The sequence below is a fragment of the Sinocyclocheilus anshuiensis genome, unplaced genomic scaffold (assembly GCF_001515605.1).
Source record: "Sinocyclocheilus anshuiensis isolate Anshui unplaced genomic scaffold, SAMN03320099.WGS_v1.1 scaffold476, whole genome shotgun sequence".
Classification (NCBI taxonomy): domain Eukaryota; kingdom Metazoa; phylum Chordata; class Actinopteri; order Cypriniformes; family Cyprinidae; genus Sinocyclocheilus; species Sinocyclocheilus anshuiensis.
The window spans coordinates 1,124,520-1,151,769 of NW_015554139.1; the positions used below are offsets into that span (position 1 = coordinate 1,124,520).

General features: G+C 39.6%; 2 protein-coding genes and 1 long non-coding RNA gene across 9 annotated transcripts in view; 2 read left to right on the plus strand and 1 right to left on the minus strand.

The window, feature by feature from the left end:
- LOC107670475 (serine/threonine-protein kinase LMTK1-like) overlaps positions 1 to 3,395 on the plus strand; it is a 47,866-nt gene extending 44,471 nt beyond the window's left edge. For both annotated transcript variants that reach the window (XM_016463077.1, XM_016463078.1), the window contains 3 exons: positions 515 to 659; positions 757 to 957; positions 1,098 to 3,395. In XM_016463077.1, coding sequence (XP_016318563.1) covers positions 515 to 659; positions 757 to 957; positions 1,098 to 1,126 — 375 coding nt within the window. In that variant the 3' untranslated portion in view covers positions 1,127 to 3,395. The remainder of the gene's footprint in view (positions 1 to 514; positions 660 to 756; positions 958 to 1,097) is intronic.
- The window catches only part of LOC107670476 (brain-specific angiogenesis inhibitor 1-associated protein 2-like), a 126,270-nt gene continuing 99,963 nt past the window's right edge, over positions 944 to 27,250 (minus strand). For 2 of the 6 annotated variants that reach the window (XM_016463080.1, XM_016463081.1), the window contains exons 7-14: positions 22,937 to 23,089; positions 16,547 to 16,792; positions 14,867 to 15,083; positions 13,920 to 14,121; positions 12,891 to 12,959; positions 11,617 to 11,770; positions 10,662 to 10,699; positions 4,088 to 5,483 (exon numbers count right to left, since the gene is read on the minus strand). In XM_016463080.1, the coding sequence (XP_016318566.1) occupies positions 5,414 to 5,483; positions 10,662 to 10,699; positions 11,617 to 11,770; positions 12,891 to 12,959; positions 13,920 to 14,121; positions 14,867 to 15,083; positions 16,547 to 16,792; positions 22,937 to 23,089 (1,149 nt within the window). In that variant the 3' untranslated portion in view covers positions 4,088 to 5,413. Of the gene's footprint in view, positions 965 to 4,087; positions 5,484 to 7,789; positions 8,971 to 10,661; positions 10,700 to 11,616; positions 11,771 to 12,890; positions 12,960 to 13,919; positions 14,122 to 14,866; positions 15,084 to 16,546; positions 16,793 to 22,936; positions 23,090 to 27,250 lie in introns of those variants that run through there. The other 4 variants (XM_016463082.1, XM_016463083.1, XM_016463084.1 and 1 more) reach the window with 4 other exon arrangements.
- Positions 10,896 to 27,250, plus strand: part of LOC107670477 (uncharacterized) — a 17,924-nt gene continuing 1,569 nt past the window's right edge. The window contains exons 1-2 of the long non-coding RNA XR_001632095.1: positions 10,896 to 10,908; positions 15,551 to 15,557. This is a non-coding gene — a long non-coding RNA (uncharacterized LOC107670477). The remainder of the gene's footprint in view (positions 10,909 to 15,550; positions 15,558 to 27,250) is intronic.

Below are 27,250 nucleotides of genomic sequence, written 5' to 3' on the forward strand. Positions count from 1 at the left end.
CTTGCTCCTGCATTTCTCAGAGGCGCGCGCACGACGCATACATCCTAAGTCATCCGCCTGAACGTTTTCCGCGTACCACAGTCAGCGGAAGTGAGAGAAAAGTGTTTATTACGTTTGAAAAATGGATATTTTTCTTTAAAAAAACACATGGATTTGCTACAGAGGGCCTTTATTCATCCCCTGGAGCCATCTGCGGCACATTTTATTATGAATGCGCGAGCTTTATTTGATGACTTGTGGACTGTTCAACTGCAACACCCGCTGACTGCAATGATAGAGCTTGGAATAGCCAGGACAATTTTTAATATAACTCCGACTGGATTAGTCTGAAAGAAGAAAGTCATATACACCTAGGATGCTTCGAGGGTAAGTAAAACACAAGCTAATTTTCATTTTTGGGTGAACTAACCCTTTAAGTAGTAGCATGTTATGTTCTTTTCATTTCAGAAAAATACATTGATTTGTGCAGTGCTAATGTAACTCACAGCCTGTGTCTTGCCGTGTATCGACTCAGGAGAGCCCCACGGGTGAGCTTGGGGACTACAGTTTTCCTGTGGAGGCAGAAGTCAATTGCCAGGCTTCAGAGGTGGAGCTGCCACGGTCCCAGGATAGGGATATTACCCCTGAGGATTCACCAGGAAGGAATGTCTCAGAAGAAAGTGAGTGTTCAATAACAATTCCTTTATATTGATTAGATTTTTTTATGGGTAGTACCTCTTGTTTAGTGACATTTCACAAGCCTCTCACACTAAATAGGTGGGGCATTTCTGTGGCAAGATGATTTTCCATTGATGCAAAGCACTTCAACATCAGAATCTGGCTCTGAAGAGATCGCTACACCACCCAACTCTCCTGTCAAGTCTCCAGATGAAAAACCAGCACCTCCGCTTTCCCGATTTAGTGTCTCTCGTTTCTCCATTACGCATGTGTCTGACTCTGACATGGACTCCATTGGAGGTCAGTTCTGTTAACATAAAGACATGGTTGATACAGTTTAGAAACATTAGGTGCTAGATCTAATGCTTTTACATTTGAGTTTGTTGCTGTATGCAGGGTTGACATTGAAAATTAACTAGCTGTCTCTTTTTGTCACACAGGTAAAAGTGAGAATGAAGCCCAGGAGTGAAGGGGTCATTAACCCATTTAATTGAAGAGGTGTTTAGAACCCGTATGGTTTGGTCTCATCAGACTGTGGGCTCTCCTGAATTGCTATATTTTTGTTCTTTTAAACGTGCTGGACAAAAGGGTCCTGTCAACCTGATATAATGTTTGGACACAGTGCCTCATATTGTAGTGGATTAGCCAGCCCCTCCCTTGTGTCAGACAGATGGTGGTTGAGTGACAGTTTTTGAGGACAAAGTTATAAGAACAGAAAAAGAGATCTATATAACACAACATATTTATTATCTATGTATTAGAACATGAAGTATGAAGATTATAACTTATTTGCACAATTCAGTATCATTCTAAAATCATCCCTTTTTTTTTTTTACACATACCGTATTGTAGGAAACAATATAGATACAAGGCTGCTCTCCTCATTTGCTTGTCAATATGTGGTTTAGTCTGAAAGATCTGTCATAGTGCTTTACATTTTTTCAGGTTGACCCAATGAGCTGCATAAAATAGAGTTACAAGATGTCCTGCCCTCATAAAAGAAAGACCCACATTTATTATTGAGTGTGCCAAAAATGATTTACACTGAGCCCCTCACTATAAGCTGCTCAAAAGTGATATTTTCTATATTTTACCACTTTTAACAAAACTTTAGCTCAGGGGTGTTAAGCGTATGGTACAAAAGTAGATTATATTAACAATATAAACCATCACACTTAAAAGTCCTCATACAGTCTTCAACAGCGTTTTGCTTTTTTTAATGCTGAAGAACTTTCACACAGCAACTACCTGCACTTTATTATTGACTCAAGAGTGCAGTTTAATCATTAACTCATTAATACTACTACTTCTATTTAGATATCCCAAATATTTTACAGATGACAGTGATATATTACAGTACTTGATTGTGCTGAGAAGCAATGACAGTATTGCAGGAGAACAGATAATAAACCAGCTATTTTCCTTCAAATATTATGGTAGCATGCATATATAAGAAAGCTCACAAATGGGTCATTCCTGTTTTTGTCCTGCAATGACTTTCAGAAACATCAGGCACTTGAACACTTTAAAAACACTCATGTGCTACATTCTGAGTGCTCTGAGGATGGCAACTTAATGTGAGAAATAGAAGAATTGAAGTTGCTATTTAAAAAGATACATCCAAACTTTGCTATAAGGCACAGTCGATCACCTGTCATAATGCTTCTTGACTGCAACTTTTGGATGTTTTCATGAGTGCAAGGTTTCACTGTTATAGTTAAAATAATCAAACGATTATAATAGCGATTTAAATTCTAGTCTGTTTTTCACGCAAAGCTATTTTATGACTTCTGGGGAATTAAATAAGCTACATTTATGATACATTTATGGTGCGTTTGCCATATTTGGAGCTGTAGCTCAGACATTCAATTCTTTGTGTTCCAAAACTTGAATTTAATATATCATCCAGTATGACATGATAGGGGCATGAAAATGCACAGCATATGACCTGATGGTACTGATGGTGATAAGTTTACTGGTGCTTGTAAGGATCAGAACTTTAGGAAGTCTATCACAGCAGTCAGTCTCGTGCATGAATAACTTTCGCTTTGAATCCGAGAGCTACAGGAACTGATTTCAGGAAAAAACCAGCGGGTTATCAAAGTCACAGCTGTACACTTCACACCTGTGGTACTCAGACACATAACCAAGTTAAAGAAGGAAGAGTGACCATCTCGTCTGTGAACAAAATGTGTTACAAACAATAATGGCAGCTCCTGCAGATCTGATCCTTCGTCTGTGATGATGCCTTGTCTCAGAAGTGTTATTTTTGTTAAATCCAGTAACAAATAGATGTTCAAAAATATACTACAAAACAATTCAGATGGTCCAGATGGCATGTGGGCCTCATGTGTTTCTACAAGTTTCTCTCAATATATTTTGTCTTTTGTCCCTATATGATCTGAGGTGTTACACTGAGGCAAGTTATGACCCGTTTTACACGATGATCTGTTTAAATGTAACGTACAGCTGTACCTGTCATGCTCTGCCTTGAATCACTGGAGCCCATACACATTTGTACCAATACTGTAAGTCACAATCACTGTACCTGTACCCTCGCTTTCACGCTGTATGGCTTTCAAGAGTTTTATACTGTGCTAAATCGTGCAGCAGTAGATACTTTTTCTCATTCAGAATATCAGTGCTTCAATCGGCTGGTTATGGTTGCCAAAGAAAGGTCAAATGAAAGTGAACTGACTGAAGCTTTGAAGGGAGAAGTCTGGTGTTACTGCCTCATAGCTAGTGTTGCTTTCGTCAACGAAAATTATGACTAAATATCGTCGTCAACGAACCTTTATCACGTGACGAAAACGAGACGAGACGAAAATGCTGGTCATGTGACGATGACTATAATTAAATGTATAATGCAATATCGTTGACGAATAAAAACGAGACTAAATGTGGTTTACAAAATAAAAACTATGCTAAAATGTCTCTTATTATCATATCGAAGTTAGAAATTCAAATATTGTGACAAAATTAATTTTGTAGGGTGCCACAAATTTGTTAAAATTTCCAAAGGGTGCCGCGACTAAAGAAAGTTTGGGAAAGACTGATTTAGAAGACGAAAACCAAACAAAGTTAAGTCTGACACAGAGAAAGGGACCGATGGCCGGTTTTTTCATGTAGACGGAGATTTTTTTTAAAACGGAAGGAAAAACTCTAAAAATACCCGCGTACGTGTGGACATGGCCTTGAGACCACTAGTGAAAATGCTTGTTTTGCATTTTTTTTCTAATTTAATAGATGAAAATGTTAATATTTAAAAAAAAAAAAGTATAAGTTGAGGCAAAAGTTTAATGGAAAATTAATATGAATTAAAGAAAATTAATATGAATTAATATAATAAAAAAAAATTCATATGGTTAAATGGAAGAAACGAAATAATTTCTAGGTTAAAACATAAAAAAATCCTTATATAATCTGAAAGTGTGGCAGTTTACATTTGCTTTTTTATTTCAGAAAAGACAAGAATGTTCACAAACATTTGCAGTTCTCCATAAATAAGAATAAACAGAAAAGCCAAAACAAAAATAAAACATAAAATTGGTTTTAAAGCTGATCAAACACAAAATCGTTCCATCAAAGAATCACACAACGATCCCGCCTTCCTTGCACGATCCACAGTAGATGCTCTAATATATAAAACATGCAATTCATATCAGTATCTAAACTAGCTGATATTGTATTTTCCTGTAACATTTTGAAAATCAGTGATTATATATACTGCTCTAGTGCTTTTCAGTCCCTCAAACAGAAACAAAATAAAAATATATATTTACAGAACCTGCAATTGAATTATTTTCACTATTATTCAACAAGTCTATTATTGATATTTAATAAGCGGTATTGCTCAGTATGTGGAAAAGCAAAAGCAGCAGGTGAAGACAAATAAACCCCCTTATATTTCTATAACAGTCATTGAAATTTCTAAGAAAAGAACAAAAAAAGTACAGTAGAAGCAAATAATAGTACAAAAATCAAATGGAAAAACAAAATATCACATTAAAGCAATTCCCTTTACATACACCAGTGGAGTTACAGATATTTAGAACCGCATTGAGCACAAAACAGCAGGAAAAGGCACAGTTCCTGTGTCGGTGCTGCTTGCATGAGAAACTGCACTATATATTGCATCTAAAATACTGTACAGATCTCTGCAAAGACAGAATTCACAGAGCCAACACTAGAACTTTAGCAAAGCACCGTGGTGTTTAATATTAAAATAGTGACCACAGCATCAAGACCCCTGTGAAGAAGTTTAATCAGCTTTCTGAAATGAGTGATAGAGGCATGTGCCACAAAACATAACTGACAGAAAAAGAAAGGCTTCCCTATAGAACTGCATTTACAGAAATATTATCTACCAAATTACTCACTTTTATTTAATTTTTTTACATTTTCACATTCATTCAAGTAAAAGATCTCATATTTACACAATCAAGCATACACTTTCCCCTCCAAAAAAAAAAAAAAAGAAGCACACTGTCATTATCATTTCGGTTGTGCCTGATTTGTTAACATTAAGAAAACCATTTAGAAAAGCTGTTAACTTTTGAAACATATGAATTGGTGTATACAAATACCGTTAATTATGTAGCTACAGAGATCATTATTCTAATCCGTTCAGGACACAACAAGCTCTATCCTCCTTGCCCTGTGGGTAAATGCATGTGCTCTGCCTCCACATGCTGTAGCAGTGACACAGACAGAACAGAAGAGGGCGACAAAGTGCACAGGCCACTGCATGGCCCCTCTAGTAGTAGAGAGGAGCGGATCGGTCATCCATGATGCTTGGCCTGTGGTAGACCTCCAGGGAACGGTCACTAGATGGAGAGGGGGTGGAGAACAAACACGGTCAGTATGCCCACAACACGGCCCGCGCTAGTGACCCACTCAACTCTACGACACAAAAACAGCTTAAAGTCTAATGCACTTTGATTTGGGATACAGAAGAAAGGTACTGCTGAAAGGCATACGGTGATTCATTTGACATATACTTATGAACAGGTATCTGGAGAAGAGTCTAGGAAGGGTGTTTGGAGCAGGCATGCAAATGTACTTCTGTCAGCATTGATAGATGCATGCAAGAGTTAGATTTGGGGTTACCTCCAGCGCCAACACCATTTCCTGGCAACCTATGACCTCTCTGGCTGGTACGAACTACAGCTCACACACAAAAACCAACCAGAGAGGCAGGTGGCGGTATGAGACGAAACAGTTGTGAAGCCCTACTGCCCGTTTAAGCCGAACAGCGAATGAGAGTCGAAAACAAACCAAAACAAAAGAATAAAAGAAAGGGCATGATTGGTTTGGCTGAGCAGCGATGGGAGGCAGGTGACTTACGGAGGTCCTGCAACACTCAGAACCGGGACAATTCAGGACCCAAACTGGAAAGTAAAGAGAGGTCCAGGGGTTTGTACCTGAGAGCTCAGCTCAGACCGAGGTTATGCATGGCTACATTTCCACCGCATTCACATGACTGTTAGTGTTGCGCACGATGGCCGTACTGTAGGTTACTTGCTCTGTGACATGGCGCTTTTGTTTGGACTGCTCATGGATGACGTCACAATTTTATGTTCGTAGATGAGTCAATAACGCACTTCTAGAAATGACATGGGTTCAAAATATAGTGCAAAATGAAAGGTCTGCCCATAGCAGTTTGGTTAGGAGTTCCCATTAGTACAGAGATGTGTATGGAAAACAATGAACTCTTGAAGAGCACATTTCAATATCAAATCCTTCACAGTTCTTTATATAAAATGCATGCTTATAAAACTGACACGTCTTATACATCTCAAATAGATCAGATCTTAGAAGATAAGAAGAAGAAAAAAGGCGAGCAGGCAAGCGCAGACAAACACATGGACAGTTCACGTATTCATACAGACACGACGTCATGATGCACAAATACACAAACATTACGCTAGATTAAAACTGTGCTCTTCAGGTTCGTGAAACATTGGTTAACAGTCCGTCTTAAAAGATGACATTTTATTTGTGGACGACCCAGTTGAGCTTGCCTTGTCGGTATGTGGATGCAAGTGAGAAAGCCAAAAAAACAAACGAAATAAGTAGTTCAGGGTGTAAGATTAGCCATTAATGGCCCAAAATTGTTCATGCCATATTTATTTGGTTTAATTTAAATTTATATATTTTATCAAATAATGTATCAATAAATAGCATCATAAAATATAAATGAATATCACAATAAAAGTATTTTCTGTTGAGTTGGCTGTAGATGTGCAGCACCCATTGAAACTCAATGCAAATAATTGTAAATTCAAGATGACAAATTAAAAATCATCAAAAGGTCATTTGAACAAATGTTTTATTAATATATAGATATTTATTTATTCCTTTCGTAAAAAGTCACCATACATTCAAGGTCAATGTTCACTATGTTCCTCCTCAGCATGCATATTGTGATTGTTACACTGATTTCTTGTGCATTTTTCCTAGTTTGTCTATATTTTCCAAGAAAAAAAAAAAAGGAAGAAGAAACAAAAGAACACAGCGAGGACTACACCACAGCTCCAGAGGATCTGTCAGTCAATATCCTAAAACTGCATGGAAACATACTACAATGGGAATGTTTTAAAGACATGGGCTGGTGGCATTTCAGTATGGGCTCGGAATAGGCTAAAATTAATATATTCACAAAATATGATACATAAATGTGGAACCTGATTGATATTCACAAAATAAAATTAATATATTCACAAAGGCATAATTTAAAGAGATAATTCACTCAAAAACGAAAATTCTGTCATCATTTACTCCCCCTCAAAACCCATAAGACTTAGGTTCTTTTGGTTACCTGGAGGGATAGAAACCTCTCAGGATTCATAAAAAATATCTTACTCTGTGTTTCAAAGATGAACCAAAGTCTCATGGGTTTGGAACAACATGAGGGTGAGTAAATGATGACGGTCATTTCGTTTTTGAGTGAACTGTCCATATAAAGGCCCTTTCACATTGCATTTCATTTCAACATTTCAGTGTTGTCCAGTGCATTGATCTCTTAACTCTCATTTGATTGGCTGAAGAGGATGTACTTGATGAAAAAAAATAAAAAAATAAAAATAAATAAGAATACAAATAATAAAATCAAAAATAAATGTTGCCATTTCAATCACTATTTTACCAAAAAGTGAAATTTGGTATTTTTGGCAAAAAGTATTTTTGAACCGAAACCGCTAAGAAAATTCTGAAAACATTCACACTCAAATTCAAGGTTATCCATCAGTTCATGAGTCTCAAAAGTTGTGAACACACTTGTGTTCAAATGAATATTTGAAAATCTAATTTTGTGAATTAGGTCACACATTTGTGAATCATACTGTCAAAATATTAATTTTGATACTTTTCTGATCCCATACTTTAAGGTGTCTGAGGCAGGATAATGGGATTTTGTTGTGGGGTAAAGGTTTCTGCTCAGAGCACTTTTCTTTCATGCATGTAGGGTGAGTGGACACGTGCTGGTCTGGATGAACAGCACAGTCCCACCCGAGGATTTTGAAGCTCATGCGACCTTCACTCTAGTTTCGTAGGTCCACTATCATTTGGCACTTGTTTAATGAGGGCAAATTTCGGTTTTCCTTCCAATCATTCCAATTTCGTCTGTGAATCGGAGGAAAATCTAAGCTCACCAAGCGACACAGCCTCTGGACCAGAGGAGCACCAGGTAATACATGGATTCACAAAATGCAAATGCTCTTCAAAAACAGAGAGAGTCTGCACAACTAAACCACAAAGAATAAAAAAAAAAAACATTCCTCATTTGGCATGAGGCTCCCATCACATCTGCTTAGAAAAAACACTCAGCAAGAGCTTCGGAATGAGAAGAGCTGCTCCATAAGACCAAATTTGCTTTTCTTTTGGCACTTTTACATGAGGATGTCATTTTAAAAAACAACCACATAGCAAAACTTGTGCTCATGCATGAAAGACGGGAAGTGGTAAGCAGTCTCTTTGGAGTCCACAGCGATGTCATAGCGGCGTCACTACAGGCGAATCAGAGTCCGTAAAGCAGCGAGACGAGCAGTTGGACTGCGTTCCGGTCGTTCTTCTCAGAGTTCCCCCCCAACCCACCACACGCGACCATCACTATCGCCCCGGCAAGACGCAGGGAGGAAGAGAGGACAGAAAGGAGGGATGAGACTGGCCCCTTCCATTGGAGGAGGAGTGTGTGGAGGCAGAGCTTAAAAGGGGAGGGGCTAAGGGAAGTAGGGGCGTGGCCCCTGTGCTATCCGGATCTGTGTCTGATAGTCTGTCTGTGTTCACACTGTCGAAATCAATTTGCCATCGGAACTGTGGAACAAAGAGAGAAGGAAGCTTGCCAGGTCGGACACATTCAGAGAGAAATGAAGAAAAGACAAGACAGCCACAAATGGGCAGGAGTGAAGGCTGTAGGGAGGGCTTATTCCTCAACCTGTCTAACATCAAACCACACAGCTATTGAATGTGCCATGGGATATTAAAGTACCATTTTCAATTCACAAGGTCAAATCTAAAAGAAGGGATTAAAATGGGTAAAAGGTCAGGTCAAGTTGTATAAATTGTATTAATCTTGTTCCTCAAATCAGGTTCACAGTAATGCACTTACAATTGACGTTTATGAGGCAGGACATTGCACTGGAATAAATGTTACAGTTTACACATAATTTTCAAAAATATAGCTACAATACTTGAAACATTGTGTTAAATGTGATACAATCTCATAATAATCTTGTCTATGCAAAGTTATAGTAATACACTACTGTTTTGGGGTCTGTATGATTTTTAAAATGTTTTTGAAATAAGTCTCCTGTGCTCACCAAGGTTGCATTTATTTGACCAAAAATACAGTAAAAACAAGAATATTGTGAAATATTATTACCATTTAAAATAATTGTTTTCTATTTGAATATATTTCAAAATAGAATTTATTTCTGTGATGCGAAGCTGAATTTTCAGCATCATTACTCCAGTCTTCAGTGTCACATGATCCGTCAGAAATCATTCTAATCGGCTGATTTGCTGCTCAAAAATTTTTGAACACAGTTGTGCTGTTTAATATTTTTATGAAAACCATAATACATATTTTTAGCATACTTTGATCTATAGAAATTTCAAAAGAAGAGCATTTATCTGAAATATAAATCTTTTGTAACATTATAAATCTCATTACTGTCACTTTTGATCAATTTACTGAATAAAAGTATTGATTCCTTCAAAAAAAAAAAAAAAAATCTTGTCAATGTAAAAACATTAAACATAGTACGTTTTGCTACCTGAAAGGGCTGTTACATAGAGACAAATACGTCAACAGGAGTAACACTGATAATGTTTTAGTTTATGTATTTGAAACAGTAGTCTCACTGCAAAAACAAAGATGTTCACAATTTTGCTTGAATGAAACTACAAGCTTCACATTTCTACTTTTAAACCCTTCCAATGAACACATTTTCATTGTAAGTGCATTACTGTACAAAGTTTTTATAAACTGACGTGTTGATATGAAGCTATTGTCTGCTCTCCATAGAGTTTCAGTTGTTTTGAACCTGAAATTTTATTTTATTTTTTTAAGTGAACTGAATCTCAAATAGAGGCTTCTAGAGACAATGAGTTCAGGGCACACAGACTATGAGCAGCTCTGATCCTGACCTTAATGGATCACACACACACAATGAGGTTACAGTGAGGTCAACAACGATGCATCTCACAATCCAGCATCTTATTCACTCCACTCACAAAAACAGACAGACACACAACCTTCTCTTGTCAAACCATTTACAATTCTCTGATAAAACAGGGTTGGTCTCCCAACAAATATCAGCACTATATTGCACATTTAGCATAAGCAAGCATGAGCTAATAAAGGGAAAAACACAAATATTAACTACTATCCACTAAGAGAGATATAATTATCAGTACAGTTTTGGCATTTTGGCATAAATTCATAAAACTGATTCATTAAGTGTTATTAAGTGTCATTTCTGTTCATTAAGAGCCGATCTTACCTTGTGGCAAACTGACTGTCATAATCCTCTAGCGCTGGCTGGAATTTGTAAAAACAACATTTCAGTGCGGCTTAGAAGCTTATTTCCAGCTTAGAAGGAAAATATCTAACACAGTGTATTAAAGGGACAGTTCACACAAAATACTATCCCTGTCATCATTTACTTACTCTCACATCGCTCCAAACGGAAGGATATATATATATTTTTTTTACAATGTTTAAATTCTATTTTCCTACAATGAAAATAAGTAATCAATAATTGTTGCTTCTACAAGGCTTTGGACTTTTATTGTCACTCTTGTTTCGTACCCAAACTATCCACATGGCAAGTGCACTGATGTCCCAGGTGAGCTACCGAGCAAGTTTACTACTGTATGTCAGTAAAGCCATACATATGGAACTGTTTATGTGATGCAATCATCAAAATGTACTAGTTTACAAATCATGATCTATAGTAAAACCATTTTAAGGTCATAGTATTGCGCAAGGAAATGCACAATGAGTCACAATTAATCAACAATCTGCTGCTGTAATAATTTGTGTGAAAGGGAATAAAAGTTGTTGGTGTTTTCCTGCCACTATTACTCATTAGCTAGAATCTGCAGTAAATCGGTATTTTTTTGCCCCTGGTCAACAAGCTTTCGCTGTATGGAAAAAGTGAAGCTTTTCAAAACAGCTTTTGCGTTCCACAGAAGAAAGTCATGTGCGTTTGAAACCACATGAAGGTGAGTAAATGATAACAGAAATGTCATTTTAGGGTGAACTATCCATTCAATATGAAAACCATGCATGTTAATAGAAACCCACATGCAGTAAGCTTTACAGAACAGATTAAAGAAAAGCTGATGCATAGATTAAGCTTGGAGCAGAGTTAAAAGAGAATTACAGAGAATAAATCCCAAGAAAGCAGACATTAGTGAGAGATTCCTGTCTAATGCTAATATGTGTGTGTGTACCTGTGCGAAGCCTGCCATGCTGTAGGGACGTGGTCGAGACTGTGTTAGGCTCTGTGCCAACAGTCGGGCAGTCAGACCATAGTCAGGCATGGGTAAGGACATGTCCTCTCGCTCCAGCAGGTTTCCTGTGCTGCTGCTCTTCCCATGGTGAAGACTACAGGATGAAGGTCAGTCAATCAGTCATCTTTACACCTGCCATCAACATGTGTTTTGTATCCAGATAGTTTTTCGCTGCATTGAATTTACTCCTTTATTCCAATGCATCAGATCCAGTGCGATCAGATAGAGATGCAAATGCAAACTGCTACTTACACTACTGTTCAAAAGCTGGGATCTGTAAGATTTTTTTTTTTTTTTTTTTTAATAATTCAGCAAGGATGCATTAAATTGATTTGTTTATAGTTCTATTTCAAGTAAATGCTGTTCTTTTGAACTTTCTATTTATCAAAGAATCCTGAAAAAAAATTATTGCACAAAATATTAAGCTGCATAACTGTTTTCAGCACTGATAATAATAAGAAATGTTTCCTGAGCAACAAATTAGTATATTAGAATGATTTCTGAAGGATCATGTGACATAGAAAATGACATTTTAAATGGGCATTGTGACATTTTAAATGGTAATATTTCACAATATTACAGTTTTTACTGTATTTTTGATCAAATAAATGCAGCCTTGGTGAGCATAAGTCACTATTTTCAAAAACATTACAAAATCTTACAGACCCCAAAATTTTGAACATTTGTGTTTTACATTTGAGGTTGTGTTAACTGAATCGGTTGTGCTGAGGTTGCATTAACAGAATTTTCAGTCATTTCCTTTAATTATGAACTCCTCAATAAAGCACGTGAATCGTGATTTGAAGTGAAGAAACGGAAAGAAAAGAAATGAGCATTCCAACCGAAACAAGATTCCAACCATAATCCAGTGAAATAATTTGATTAATAATCAGATACCGTTGATTAAATCAAGAGATTTAATCAAAGCACAAGAGCACAGTATCTGTTGTCTTTCGAATCACCAGAGAAGAAAAAGAAAAGCCCAGAACCTGCAGTCCACACTTAGGCAAAGTGATGTATATGATTATTTTCAGTGTTACCTCATTATATATTCCTACATGGCTGATAACAAAAATGCATTTGCATTTTCACCTTCATTAAATGTGGTCAAAATCTGTCCAAGAGTGACCGATTGTGATCCGATCATCGAAAAATGCATGCTAATGCCAAGTGTAAAGACAGAAACACAGTTTGTGTCATTTCAGGGAACTTACTTGACTCTTAACTTCTCGTTGTCACTGTCAGGCAGCACTCGGGTGTAGGAAAAAGGAAACCAGCCACGCCTGAAATTAAAGCGCTTTTCTTTAGAAACTCCACATCCATGACAGTGGATAAACCCCAATGTGAAGAATAAGCATAAGCTTAAGTTTAATATCTCAGTTTATTTATAAATATTCTTCTAAACAGAAAAGAGATTAAATGGAGAGTAAACAGAGTTTCATTCCTCTCAGACTACTCTCCTAAGAAAAAACTCTTGTAATCAAATTTATCTTTGCTGAAATCGCTGTCTAGGGAGGACTCACTGTTCACACATTAACTATACAGTAAGTCATTGTTTATTGCAAAATATTTAAATATATGCAAATATATAAGTAGTTAGAGGTTGTAGGGAAATGTGTCTCATGGGAGCTGGCAGTCGCTGCTAAGCTCTTTCGGTGCAGTTCTCATTTCCATGGAAACAGTGACTGATCCAAGTAGGCAGTCTCTCTAGTATTATGGGTAGTGTAGTGTAGGACTTAATGGGGCTGTCAGTTTGTTTCCATCGAAAATTTGTTTAGTTTCAGAAGTTTTTCCCTCAGGAGAAATTAAAACTAAAAAATAAGATAATTGTTCATATATAGTAAGAGTATAGAATTATATTACTTTTAAGTAAAAATTAATGTGGGTAGAATGAGAGAATTTGGTGAGGTATGTTCATATTGAGTTCATAATAAATTGGACTTTATATTTTGGCATCCTAGCAAATATCAGCACCGTTTGAGATCTCTTTTGAAACTCTAGAGGAGACACATGGGAGATAACTAGGGCCTTTTTTCCCAGTAGAATAATCTGAAATGGACAGGACAAGGGACCCAGAAATCCTAGCAATGGCCCCGACGTCATCTGTAATGTTTAGGTTGTGTGGTTCATTAAAGACGTTCACTACTCATTTGTTTTCCTTGCATTATATATTTTGCATTACAAAATAGATTTTTTCCCCTCATTCAGTTCTGTTGTTAATGTATACATCATTGCGTGCTTACATCTTGTTTTTCTCATTCTCCCCATAGTGCCAGCCGTCCCGAGCCTCTGGCACCAGCAGGGTGATGATGTCGCCCTCAGTGAAGCTCAGAAGGGTGCTATTGTCGCCAGCGATGTGGGAGAAAATGGCCTGTACGCGAGAACGTCCGTTCTTCTCCAGACCAGCCGCCATGGAACTTGACCTGGGCAGAGTTCGTGTTTCTCCTAAAGAAAGATTCAAATAATAATAATTAATAATAATCAAGGTGCAAATTGTTAAAAGAAACGGAGGGAGGATATTTGAACATGAACATCATCATTGAAATGTTAATGTAGAAATACAGTGTAATGCATATAAAATAACCTATTAAAAAAAAAAAAAATTATATATATAATTTATATATATATATATATAAATAAAATATTGACAATAAAATAACTTATTGACTATAAATTTACTTATACAATTTACAGGTCCCATGAGGTATTGAGATAAGCTGTCAAAGATTTTGAACACATTTTAGCCATCTATCCCCACAGATTTTCCATTTTCATTCTAAATTTTGTTAAACGTGCCAGTAGTTTTGTTGTTTTTGTCATTTTGATTATTTTTCTTTAACTTATTTTTTTTAAACTCTATATTGTCTCTATATACTATATTATCTATAAAGTTTTTATCAATTTTTATTTTAGTTTTAGTACTTCAACTTTAACTAAATGAAAAAGTTTGCCTTGGCAACTAACCGAAATAATAAATAAGTAATAATAAATAATACTTTTTAAATATTTTCTTTTAGTTTACATTTATTTGAAGAAACAGACCCCCCCCATGGTTTTAGATTATGTTTTTAATTTAGTTAATGATAATAACCCTGTTCTGGGGATGAAAAAAGAAAGACCACTTCATGGCTCAAAAACCCCATTTGCCCAAAGGTTTGCATGGATATGCAGAAGGATTGGTTTCTCTTACCCACGGTGGTCTTGTTTTTAGCAGGCTGGGGCCTGCGGACAGGCAGGGTGTTGGAATAGACGTCGCTGACCTGTCTCTGGGGCTGGCTCTGCGTTTGAGACTGATTCGGTGGAGAGGGTGGTCTTCCCTGAGAGACCCCGCCATCAGTCCAGTAGTCGTCTCCATGGACCCCCGTTGTCCCGTTTACCAGAGACATGCCATCAGGACCCATTAGCCGCTGCAAGCATACAGATTACCAAGTAAGCGTTGTCAGATACACAGAAGCCTGGATTTTTAAGCCTGGGATTTTCGTTCAATTACTGACATACTGTTTGTCTAGACAACAGGACAAACGGAAGAATAAAAGAATGATCACTTTGATGTGTAAGATAGGAAAATAATTTCATAATACTTTGTCTGCAAATGACGGTTTTATATGGATAATGTTTTAAAAACACTTGCTCACATGCAATAGTGGAGGGGCATTTATACTTATTACCATGCAATTTCATTAACCAGTGGCCGTTTACTGATAAGCCTTAATGGAGTAGTGCACCCAAAACTGAAAATTTGCTGAAAATGTACTCACTCTCAGGCCATCCAAGATGCAGATGAGTTTATTTTTCGTCAGAACAGATTTGGAGAAATTTAGCATTACATCACTTGCTCACCAATGGATCCTCTGCAGTGAATGGGTGCCGTCAGAATAAGAGTCCAAACAGCTGATAAACACATCACAATAATCCACAAGTAATCCACACAACAACCAGTCAGAATATCAATTAACAATTTAATAAGTGGAAAGCTACATGTTTGTAATGAACAAATTAATCATTAAGGCATTTTAACTTTAAAGTGTCACATAAAAATACAAGCCTATAATCCATAATAATGCTTTCTCCAGTGGAAATAGTCCATCCACAGTTTGAATGTCTTCATTGGATTTGTTTCTTACAAACATGCAGCTTCTCAATTCACAAGACATTAATTGATGCATTCGACTCATGTGGATTACTTGTGGATGATTGTGATGTTTTTATCAGCTGTTTGGACTCTCATTCTGACGGCACCCATTCACTGCAGAGAATCCATTGGTGAGCAAGTGATTTTACGGCTAAATTTCCCCAAATCTGTTCCAATGAAGAAACAAACTCATCTTCATTATGGAGGGCCTGAGGGTGAGTACATTGAACTACTCCTTTAAGGGAGAAGCCCTTAAAAATAGATCTTCTTCTGGACAGAGGGCCAGAATGATGGTTGATATGTGCAAAAACTTTATTAACATAACTGAACTTTAGGGAACATTTTAAATGAATAATAATAATAGTAAAAAAAATACATGTCATGACCCCTTTAAACCAGCAGACAAGGCCAGACTTCTAAACAAGCTCTGTGATATAAGAGTATCACTCGAGCAGCAGCGCCAATAGAGAGAAAGTACATTATGGTTGTGGAGGCTCAGTTATCGTATTAACATTGTGTGAGCATTCTGCTCTAGCGAGGGGCCACTCAACTAAAGCACTGCCTGCAGAAACAAGTTTTAAAGAGGTTGAATCATCCTACGCTAAGCTAATGCTGCAGTATGCAAATGAACGTTTACTTTTTCACATCAAGTCATGAGACACTTGAAATGCTATTTTGTATGTTCTGACCAACAATAAATCCTTATTGTGAAACAGAAGGCAAATATTCCCTACTAACCCCCTGATGGCCCAGGCCACTTTCCATGAAGGCAGCTAGTTCGGGGGGCACAGGCAGCGGTTGTGCTCCAGGAATGGGATCTGAGATGACCAGGTTGCCCTTGGAGGAGTGCAGAGGGCTGGAGAGGAGGGTGTTGGATCCAGAGCACATCTGCTGGGCGAGCAGCATGGCTCTGTCGGGCAGCTTGTTGGGGTCTGAACAGGCCTGCTGCCACACTGGGATCTTCTGGGTTAACAAGTCCTTGCCCTACAAACAAGAGAAAAAGCACCATAAATAGTTTAGGATGGCATGAGAAAAATTTGACCATAGCTGGTGTGCTAAAATGTATCTGAGTGAGTGAATGAGAGAATGAGAGAGAGAGAGAGAGAGAGAGAGAGATGCCAGATGTCCTCTGTTGGTTTTACACCACTACACTTGCTCATTATGTAAAAAATTACCATGGTAACTGTAGTTTCTGCCAAAACACCAGAGTTACTACAGTTATTGTTACTACTTCAAAATTGTGACTAGATTTTTACACTTTCAGAACAAAACCAGAGTGGTTGCCAAGGTGTTTCAATATGGTTGCTCAGGTGTTCTGAGTGGTTCTCAGTGGGTTGTTAGAGTGTTCTGGGTCATTGCTAGGGCATTTTAAGTGGTTTATAATGTGTCGTGAAGGTGTTTGGAGTTTAAAAAAAATTTTTTTTTGGTGTTGCTAGAGTGTTCTGAGTGGCTTCTAAGGTGTTTTGAATGTGTTGCTAAGGTGTTCTAAGTAGTTTTTAGTGTGTTGAAAAGGTGTTCCGAGTGTTTCTTGATGTGTCGCTTGGGTGTTCTGGGTTGTATTTAGTTTGTAGCTACGATGTTCTGGGTGGTTTCTATGGTATTCTAGAAGTTTTTTTTGTGTTGCAAAGATGTTTTAATGTGTTGCTAGGGTGTTTTATGTAAGGGATAATGGCTAATTTGCGTTGGGTGGTTGCCTCCGCAGAGTGCATTAAAATCGTTTAATGCACAGCAAGCTTGACAACAAGTTTCTGTGTTCCTATGTTAGGGTGCTCTGAGTGGTTTTCTGTGTGTTGTTTGGGTGTTCTGAGTGGTTTTCAGTGTGCTGTTAGGATGTTTTGAGTAGTTCCCTTTCGACTGTTCACTCTACATTGCGAAGCATTCGCAGTGGGAACTCCTCCCCTTCTCCGAAATCCTGAAGCCTTATAGGATAACGCCAGTACAATAAACTGGCCAACTGTTGCTAATTATGCAAATCACATACAAATACTGACAAGCCTGCGGGCAGTATATAATTGGAGAGCGACAATTGCCTCAGAATCTTCTCCTTCATGTTGCCATCGTCAAAGACGCACCTGAAGATAAGACAGCTTCTTCTTTTCCGCATCCGATGGCTACCTTCTGCCGAATTTGCGTGGGCCCCATCGACCCGCCGGACCCGCACGAGCACTGCATTGCCTGCCTGAGCCTGGCCCACACTGAGGTGGCTTTCTCTGTGTCCGACTGTGTGCACTACGCTGACTTGCCATTCCACGTTTTGAGGACTCTGAGGAGCATCGCTCGTGGACTTACGGGGACGAGGCCCACTGCCGCCAGTGAGCCGCTGGTGGGCCCTCCCCTCCCTCGGGGCGATGGTGATGACTTGGTCCGGGCCATCGTCCTCTGCCATCACCCCTTTAACCAGTCCTTTTTGCTGACGAGAACTGGGATGCTCCAGAGGAAACTGCCAGGTGTAAGCTTGACTCCTGGTACTTCCAGTCGAGCCACCGCCTGGCTGCCTCGAGGAGGAGGGTCCCGTTCTTCCCGGATGTCCTCGAGCAGGTGGAGAAGTCATGGTCTGCACCCCAGTTGGCGCATGTACACTCTTCCACTCAGCCCATGTTCTCCCACGTGGACGGGATGAAGGCCCACGGCTATGTGCGCATGCCCCCCGTTGAGGAGACTATTGCTGCGGATCTGTGCCCTTCCTCGGCCTTGCTTGGCACAGACCTCGGCCTGCCTTCTAAGCCTTGCAGATTGACCGCCCACCTCGCTGACAAGGCTTACACCTTTGCGGGTGAAATGGCATCCACGCTGCACGTGATGGAGGTACTGCAGGTCTTTCAAGCTAAGCTCCTACAGTCCCTGGACAACGGCAACATGGAAGACGTCGTGAAAGACCTGCACACAGCGCATGTTCTATCCACCGACGAGTCCACGCTCCTCTTCTGTGCCCCGCTCCGCTCAGAGAAAGGCTAAGCAGCCCACCGCATCCTCTGTGGCTCCTCGAGCTGGATGTTCGCTGCAAGCAGCGGACGGGACCCAAAAAAAGGTGCCACCGTTAGAGGAGGAGCCCCCACCGTGATAGCGGACTGCCCTCGGCTGCCAAGCCCTCGTCCTGACGGACCGGCCAAGAGGAGGAGAGAGCTTGCTGGAGGCCCGGCCTCCAAGCACCGCAGTCTGCATTATGTTCCCCTTGTTCCTGTAGGCGACAAATGCAATATTCATGTTTGTTCAATAAAAACGCAAACATCCTCACAAAAAGAGCTGTTTTATCCTCATCATATTTATATGGTGTTACTCGCCCTATCATATTGATACGGTGTCACTCGCCTACTCATGTTACTTGCCCAGTCTATGAACATCGCTGCCAGCGATAGCGACCGGAGAAGTTCGGCCCTATGTCAGTTTCTAGATGTGTGGAGAGCTATTCCAGGCATTTTGTGCTGGGTGCTGAGCATAATAGAGCACGGATATTCCCTCCAGTTCAGACGCAGACCCCTCCATTTCAACGGATACGTTCAGCATTGAGGATGACGACTCTGAAGCAGATCCCAGCACAAATCCGTTCTGGGGACTGGTTTGCATCAGTGGAACTGAAAGATGCATACTTTCATATTCAGATAGCACCACTCCACAGGCTTTCTTAGGTTTGCTTTCGAGGGCACGGCAAACTAGTACTCCGTGCTCCCATTCGGGCTGGCTTTAGCCCCCGCGCACGTTCTTGAAGTGCATAAATGCAGCGCTTTCCCTTCTCAGAGCGAGCGGTATGCGTATTCTAAACTATCTGAACGATGTGCACGCCATATTAAGAGATGTGCTTATCAGTCATACAGATGTGCTGCTTCGCCATCTGGAATCCCGGGGGATTCACCTGGGACTGGTGACAGCACGCACTGTGGTTACAACAGATGCGTCGACCTCACGGCTGGGAAGCAGTGTGCGAGGGCGTACCGACTTCAGGCTTGTGGTCAGAGTCTCAGAGAAGGTGGCACATAAACCGCTTGGAACTGAAGGTGGTGTCCTTAGCACTAGTGGCTTTTCTGATGCAGCTGGAACAGCGACATCTACTGTTTTGCACCGACAGTATGTCTGTGGTTTCGTACATATATCGCCAAGGCAGCGTGGGCTCCCAGATCCCTTTTCACGCAGGCTGCGAGTCTTCTATTATGGGCGGATCGTCATCTACTCTCCATCAGAGCAGCGCAAATCCACGGTCTCCTAAACCGTGAAGCAGACATGCTTTTGAGGAACAGAATTCCTCACGGGGAGTGGAGGCTGCATCCCAGTTTGGTTCTGACCATTTGGGACCACTTCGGGAGGGCAGAGGTGGATCTGTTCGTGACGAGCGAGAACACACACTGCCTGCTATTCTTTTCACTGTCTCACTCCCCGCTGATGGGAGACACTCTGACGTTGCACCTGCCGAGAGCCAGACTTTATGTGTTCCCTCCAGTGAAGATTTTGCCTCTGGTATTATGCAAAATCAGGAAAGAGAGATCTTTGGTGATCCTCATTGCCCTGAACAGGCTGAATCAACCTTGGTTTCTGGACCTCAGGAAGATGCTGGTTGCTCCCCCTTGGCGAATCCCCTTCAGCGAACGGCTTGATATGGCACCCCAGCCCGGAGCTGTGGAGCCTTCATGTGTGGCTACTTCAGGTGTCCTAGAGATTCGCTTTGGGCCTGGGGACTGCAGTGTTACTCTCCGGCCGAGACTGGGCTACGTGCCTAAATCTCCTTCTACCCCCTTTAAAGCGCAGGTAATTTCTTTGCCCGCTTTGTCTTCCGAGCCGTCGACTTCGTGTGATGCCGAGGCTCAGAGCGCCGTTTGCCCTGTCAGGACTTTAAGGATTTTTATCGACCGCTTGGCCATCTTTGACAGTGTAACGAGCTGTTTGTGTGCTTCGGTGGTTATACTAAAGGACGAGCAATATCTAAGCAGAGGCTTTCTCACTGGTTAGTGGATGCTATTGTGTCAGTTTATGCGAGCTAGGGACAGGAATGCCTTCTCAGCATCAGAGCCCATACGACAAGGGCTATTGCCTCTTCATGGGCCTGATCTAAAAGCACATCTATTCAGGATATATGCTTTGCAGCCGGCTGGTCCTCACAGAATTCTTTCGCCAGGTTTTACAAGTTGGATGTGCCATCCTTGGCATCTCAAGTGCTTTCGGTGAGTCACTAACCTCACTTATTCTTCTAGATTATTGCTATCTGCAATTTGTGGCACAGTTTGTTAGCGCGTATATCTGTTGACAATGTGCAGGCCTATGTACATCTTTTTGTGCTTTTGTTACTTTGCACGGCGCTACCTTGTCACTGCTGTTGTGTCTGCCCTTTATTCAGTGCAGCCGCTCTTCTATTGTGGCCAGATATGCTAATTTAGTATACCTGAGTTAAGATGTTCATTGATCTAGCTCCATCTATCAGCTGTGGGCTTTCCTAGTGGCATCACTATTGGTTGGGAATTGTGTGTTGTTCTACCCCATGCTTGGTGTGGACTTAGCCGTTGGTTTGGTCTGATCTTCACCGCTCTCACGGAGGGATTGTATACCGTTCCCACTGCAAATATTTCGCAATGTAGAGTGAGAGCGGGAACGAGACATTGTGAAGGTCACCGTGTTCGCTGTTTGATCAGTAGTGCAAGCGTTCAGTCTTAGATTCTGAGGCTATTGTCGCTCTCACCACATTATATACTGCCCGCAGGCTTGTCAGTATTTGCATGTGATTTGCATAATTAGCGACAACTGCCCAGTTTATTGTACTAGCGTTATCCTATAAGAGGAGGAGTTCCCACTGTGAATGCTTCGCAATGTCTTCCCGCTCTCAGGGAACCGAGGTTACGAAGGTAACCAGAGACGTCTTCTGTGTGTTGTAAGGGGGGTCAAAATAGTTTTCGTTGTGCTGTTAGGAAGTTTTGCGTGGAATTCAGTGTGCTGTTAGGATGTTTTGAGTGGATTTAGGTGAGCTGTTAAGGTGTTTTGAGTGGTCTTCGATGTGTTGTCAGGGTGTTCTGAGGGTGTCTGTTTACTGTCCATGCAAAAATCAGAACTGATTAGAAAAGTAAGGGTACATTATCCTTATTGCATGATATAAGGTATCATTATTATCCATATCACAAACAGTGGGGGAGAGGATTATGTGTCAAAGTTTGACTTAGGGTTAAAAGTTTTTTTTTGAGTAAAAAGCCCTAACCCTACGGTGAGCTGTCTATTTGTCCCTCAGCTTTTTGATGTCTGTCTTTTGCTTTAGATTTTTAACGTAGCATAATCCTTTCAACATATAATTCACCTCACATCATGTTCATAGCAATTGACTGTTGGTGATTCTGAGCAACTGCTAATGGGTCTCTCACATCTCGGACCACTTACAGTACAGCACACTGCAATGTGGGTGAGGGGCCTTCGTCTCAGTCCTACCGCCCACTCCTGGTGACTCACACACACACACACACGGCTCCAGATTCTACCACACTCGCTCTCTCTCCCTCTTCAGCGCACACTTTCTGAACTCTTCCTACACACGCCTCCGTACTGATTAGCTACTGTACAGGATGTTCTTGAAAATGAAGGGCTTCTCTACGCCCCTCCCAACAGCCTCAACTACATTCCCAGAAGACAGCACCACACGTCTAGTCCATGAACAGGGTCTACAATTTAGTCCGAGCAAGTTATACAATGATATAATACAGAAAAATAGCCATGTGCAAACATCCCTCCAACACACACACACACACACACACACACACACAAGTATACAGATGTAAAAAGGTGCATTTAAGCAGATTGCATATGGGTTGGGAACACCTGCAGATGATAATAACGGCTCTGCATGCAATCTGGAGTTAAAATGATGTGGTTTTACCATGGGGAAGTGGGTCTGTTATTAGGCATAATTGATATGTCAGGAATGGCATGCATTACTTCACATGCACTCCTGGAACACAGACAATTGCAGGGGAGAATAAATCTCATCTTTGCAATAAGCCCAAACAAACTGTGCCCAACGGAGACGGTTGTGAGGGTTGATCTTTGGGGATTGCCATGGCAACTGCTGCTGTCTTCAGCCAGATTACAGGAGAGACTGTGAAAGTACATTGGTGCTGATGCTTTCTATCTTGTACAGCAAAGGAAAAAGCATCTGGGTCTCACCTTGCCATGGTAGGCGCTGCTGTTCTTGGCCACAGCGCATTGGCGGTCCACCAGGAAACAGTATCTCCTACGTTCCTCTGAAAGTGCTGTTTTGTAGCCCTCTGCAATGAAGTTATCCAGCTCACTCTGTTTACTGCTGATGGTCTCAACGTACTGAGGAAGATAAAAGGAAAAGCAATTAGTTACACACAAAACTCATGGTGAACTCATGCAAAAAGCTTGTATATACATGCATAGAGGTTATTAAATGGATTTTTGACCTTCCTCAATAACCATTTTTGCAGTGCAATGTTCTTAGTTTGGCTATATGGTTCTTTGGAGATTAATTTATTAATTATACACTACAGTTCAAAAGATTGGGGTTGGGATTTTTAAAGTCTCTTAAGCTCACAAAGGCTGCATTTATTTGATACAGTAAAAATAGTATTATTGTGTAATATTATTACAATTTAACATAACTGTTTTCTATTTGAATGTTTTAAGATGTAATTTATTCCTGTGTTGGCAAAGCTGAATTTTCAGCAGTCATTACTCCAGTCTTCAGTTTCACATGATCTTTCCTTTACTGTCCTTTTAAACAATTTAATGTGCCCTTGTTGAATAAAAATATTAATTTCTTTAAAAAAATTCTTACTGACCCCAAACTTTTGAAGGATAATGTATATTAATTAATAGAAAACAAACACTTTTTTTTTTTACTTCGCTTTACAGAAAATAATAAATTCAAAGGAGTTTAGAACGACATGAGGGTTAGTAAACGATGACAGAATGTTAATTTTTGGGTGAACTGTCCCTTTAAACATTTTCTCACTTAGTATCAGGCTGTTAAACTCTTTTTTGTACTGACAGGAAACTTTATGAGAATGTAGAGACTTTTGTAAATAATTAGTTGTCGTAGTACACATGCCCTCTTTTAAGCCTTACAAAAACTATAGTTGCAGTACCATGGTACTGAATGATTACCATATTCATGCATTATGGCACTACATAATGTAATAACTTATGGGCGCTTTTTAGTGTTGTTTTGTCTGTGACTGTACTGTAGATTAAAACATGAGTAGGAGTGCTATGAATATATGAATGCATTTTAGATGTCTGAGCGATAGTTTTCTTATGAATACTAAAAGGATATTTTCTTTACCAGCTCTCTGCTGATTGGCTCATAATCACCTCGCCATCTCCCTCTCTCACATCCCCAGTGGGAACTCTTGGCTCCCAGAAATGTCAGAACCATTACAGAACTCATTATCTCATTATAACACATCCAGGTGTTTTAGTGCCCTATTCCAATTTACCCACAACAGTACAAGGGGGACTCCCCGTTGCCCACTGGTTTTATCATGCATTTCAGTTATATTGGCCTGAATGAGACAAGTGATGAGAAAAGCATTATAATGAGGAAAGCACTTCAGACACCATCAAGAATCAATGATGGAAACTACTTCAAATAAAAACATGGATTTATAGAGGAAGTGAAGGCAGAAGAATAAGTCAAAAATCTAATGGAGCAGAAAATCTCCTATGGTCACACGACGAAAGCTCAACTGCATTCAGATGAAGATTGGGATGTAAAATTAATGGCCTGTAAAACCAGTAGGAGGAGTTTTATAGAGAGATTTGATGGACTTCTATCTACTTTGAGACCTGTAGACTGAATTATCTGAAAGAAGAGTTTGTTGAAGAGAGTATTTACTAGATTGAGAATCCGCAACACACTGTAACCAACTCAACCACAAAATACCAGGTCCTGACTGAATTGAGTGCATGCTGTTTGAAGTTTTAACCACAGGTTGGCGCTAGTTTTATACTGATGGCAACTGGCTTACATTTACTGAGGAGCAACAGAAAGTTGTATTAAAGACGACATGTAGGTTTTGAAGCTTTTAGTCCGTATCTTTCATCTATATGCTAATGTAATCCAAAAAGTTGACAAAAGTTATGCAAACTGTTATGCATTTAAAACGTCTGTCTTCCTCTTCCAGAAAAAAAAATATATTTAAAGGGGTCATATGATGCGATTTCAATTTTTCCTTTCTCTCTGGAGTGTTACAAGCTCTTGGTGGATAAAGAAGATCTGTAAATTTTCAAAGACTAAAGTCTCAAATCCAAAGAGATATTCTTTATAAAAGTTAAGAGTCAGCCACCACATGTGGTTGCCGCAAGCCTTCTTCGTCGAATCCGCCGGCCACGCCATTCTCGAGCCCGCCGCCTCTGCTCACTCTAGCCCTCCAGCCGTCCCTCACTCTAGCCCCTGGCCTCTGCTCACTCTAGGCTGCCGCCGCTCACTCTAGGCCACCATGTGTAACGCTGTGTTTCGTTGTGAAAGCGAAACTACTTTGGTTTGGCCATCCAAAAATTGACACGACTAGAAATCAGTGGTTAAGTTGTATTTACATCTCCCTGTTAGGGGTGTATTCAAATCTCTGCAATGTGTCCTCCTGCTAAATTATAAATATTATAAATACCACTTGTCACTAGCAAATCATGTTGTGTCAAGCTGTGACCTGTAAACTAAATACTATTACCTATTTAACAAAAAAAAACACATGCCATTATTTCACCCCATATCCACGTTTCAATAGAAATATGAAAAGAAAACTGCATTCGTCAAATCCCCCCCCGCCCAAATGCCTGATATAGGCTACTGTTGGTCTCTATGTATTTTAAGGCCAAGGACCCCATAATAGATGAAGTAGGAGCTGTATGTGTTTAGTAGAATATTAATGTATTTACACATTTAGTCATCAGGGTTATTATGGTTAACCCTGATGTAACTAACCATCAAAAACATTTTCATTACTTGAAAGAAAGTAAACATTAATTGAAATAAAATTGAATATATTGCCAAGACAACATTTTCCATTTTGGTGTATGTACTAAAATAAACAACCTAAATAAACTAAAACTTAATAAAAACTATATACAGTAGACATACAAAAAAACTAATAAAAAACGACAAAAATGTATAAACATTTAACTAAAATTTAAATAAAACAGAAAATATAAAAACAAAACCTCATTCTAAATGTTAACAAAAATTAGAATAGTCATAATAACTAGAGCCCGACCGATATGGTTTTTTTGGGGGCCGATGCTGATACCGATATTAGGGAGTAAAAAAAGACACTGATATATCGGCTGATATTCTTTATGTTTAGGCTATATTATAGTACACTATAGTCAAAAGGGTAACACTTTACTTGAAGTGTGCATAAGATTGACATGACACCTTCATAATCATGACATGACACATGTCATGAATATGAAGGAGATTTTATGCATTTTTATGACAACTGTCATTAAGTGTCATTCGCTCAGTTATGTCATTTTTAATGCAAATATGACATTATTTGACCTAACCCTACCCCTACCCTTACCCCTAACCATAGCCCATAACAAAGACATCTCAAACAATGTCATCTTTGCATTAAAAATTACATAACTGAGCAAATGACACTTAATGACAGTTGTCATAAACATGCATAAAAAACCTTCATATTCATGACATGTGTCATGTCATGATTATGTAGGTGTCATGTTGTGATTATGAAGGTGTCATGTCAGTCTTATGCACACCCCTTCAAGTAAAGTGTAACCGTCAAAAGTTTGGACACACTTCCCATTCGTGTCCCCAAACTTTTGACTGGTACTGTATATAGAATACAGTATATAGCCTACATAAACAGAATATATATACATAAACACATTTTTTTGCAATGATAACTCAAATGTGTTGATCAAACACTTATAATGATGTGACAAACATAGGCCTATGTAGTGGAGGCAGGGTATTTAAAATGTAACAATAAACTTTATTATTCAAAATGAGTCTGACATCAGTGCATTTAACAGTAAACTTCATTTATTACAAATAACTTAACACAAATAGAACAAAAAATATATAACTTGAATTAAGAAATTAAACAAGGTAACTGTGTAGGGCAAACAAGCTACTGCCAAACCAACAGCTTTGTGTCAGCCATAAAACCAAAAGAAGAAGAAGAAGTTTACTGCATCCAGTGTAGACAACATACACCGGACGCTCGCTGGCTGGTTCTGGGCCGCGGTGCGGCTGGTATAAACACGCGTTCAGCTCCGGTGGCCGTAACACAGGCTTTAATGCGCCGCAGACGCGTGCCGTGATGCGCAGATCAGCTCTAGGGATAATTTGAAGCAGCGGACTTGGGTGAAGTTTGACCCAAACTTGAAGTTAGTGCATCTCTACACTACACTGACCTGGGTTATGGGATGATATTAGACTCAAAATGATTAATAGATGCACGCACAATTATCCATGTACTGCATAAATTTTAT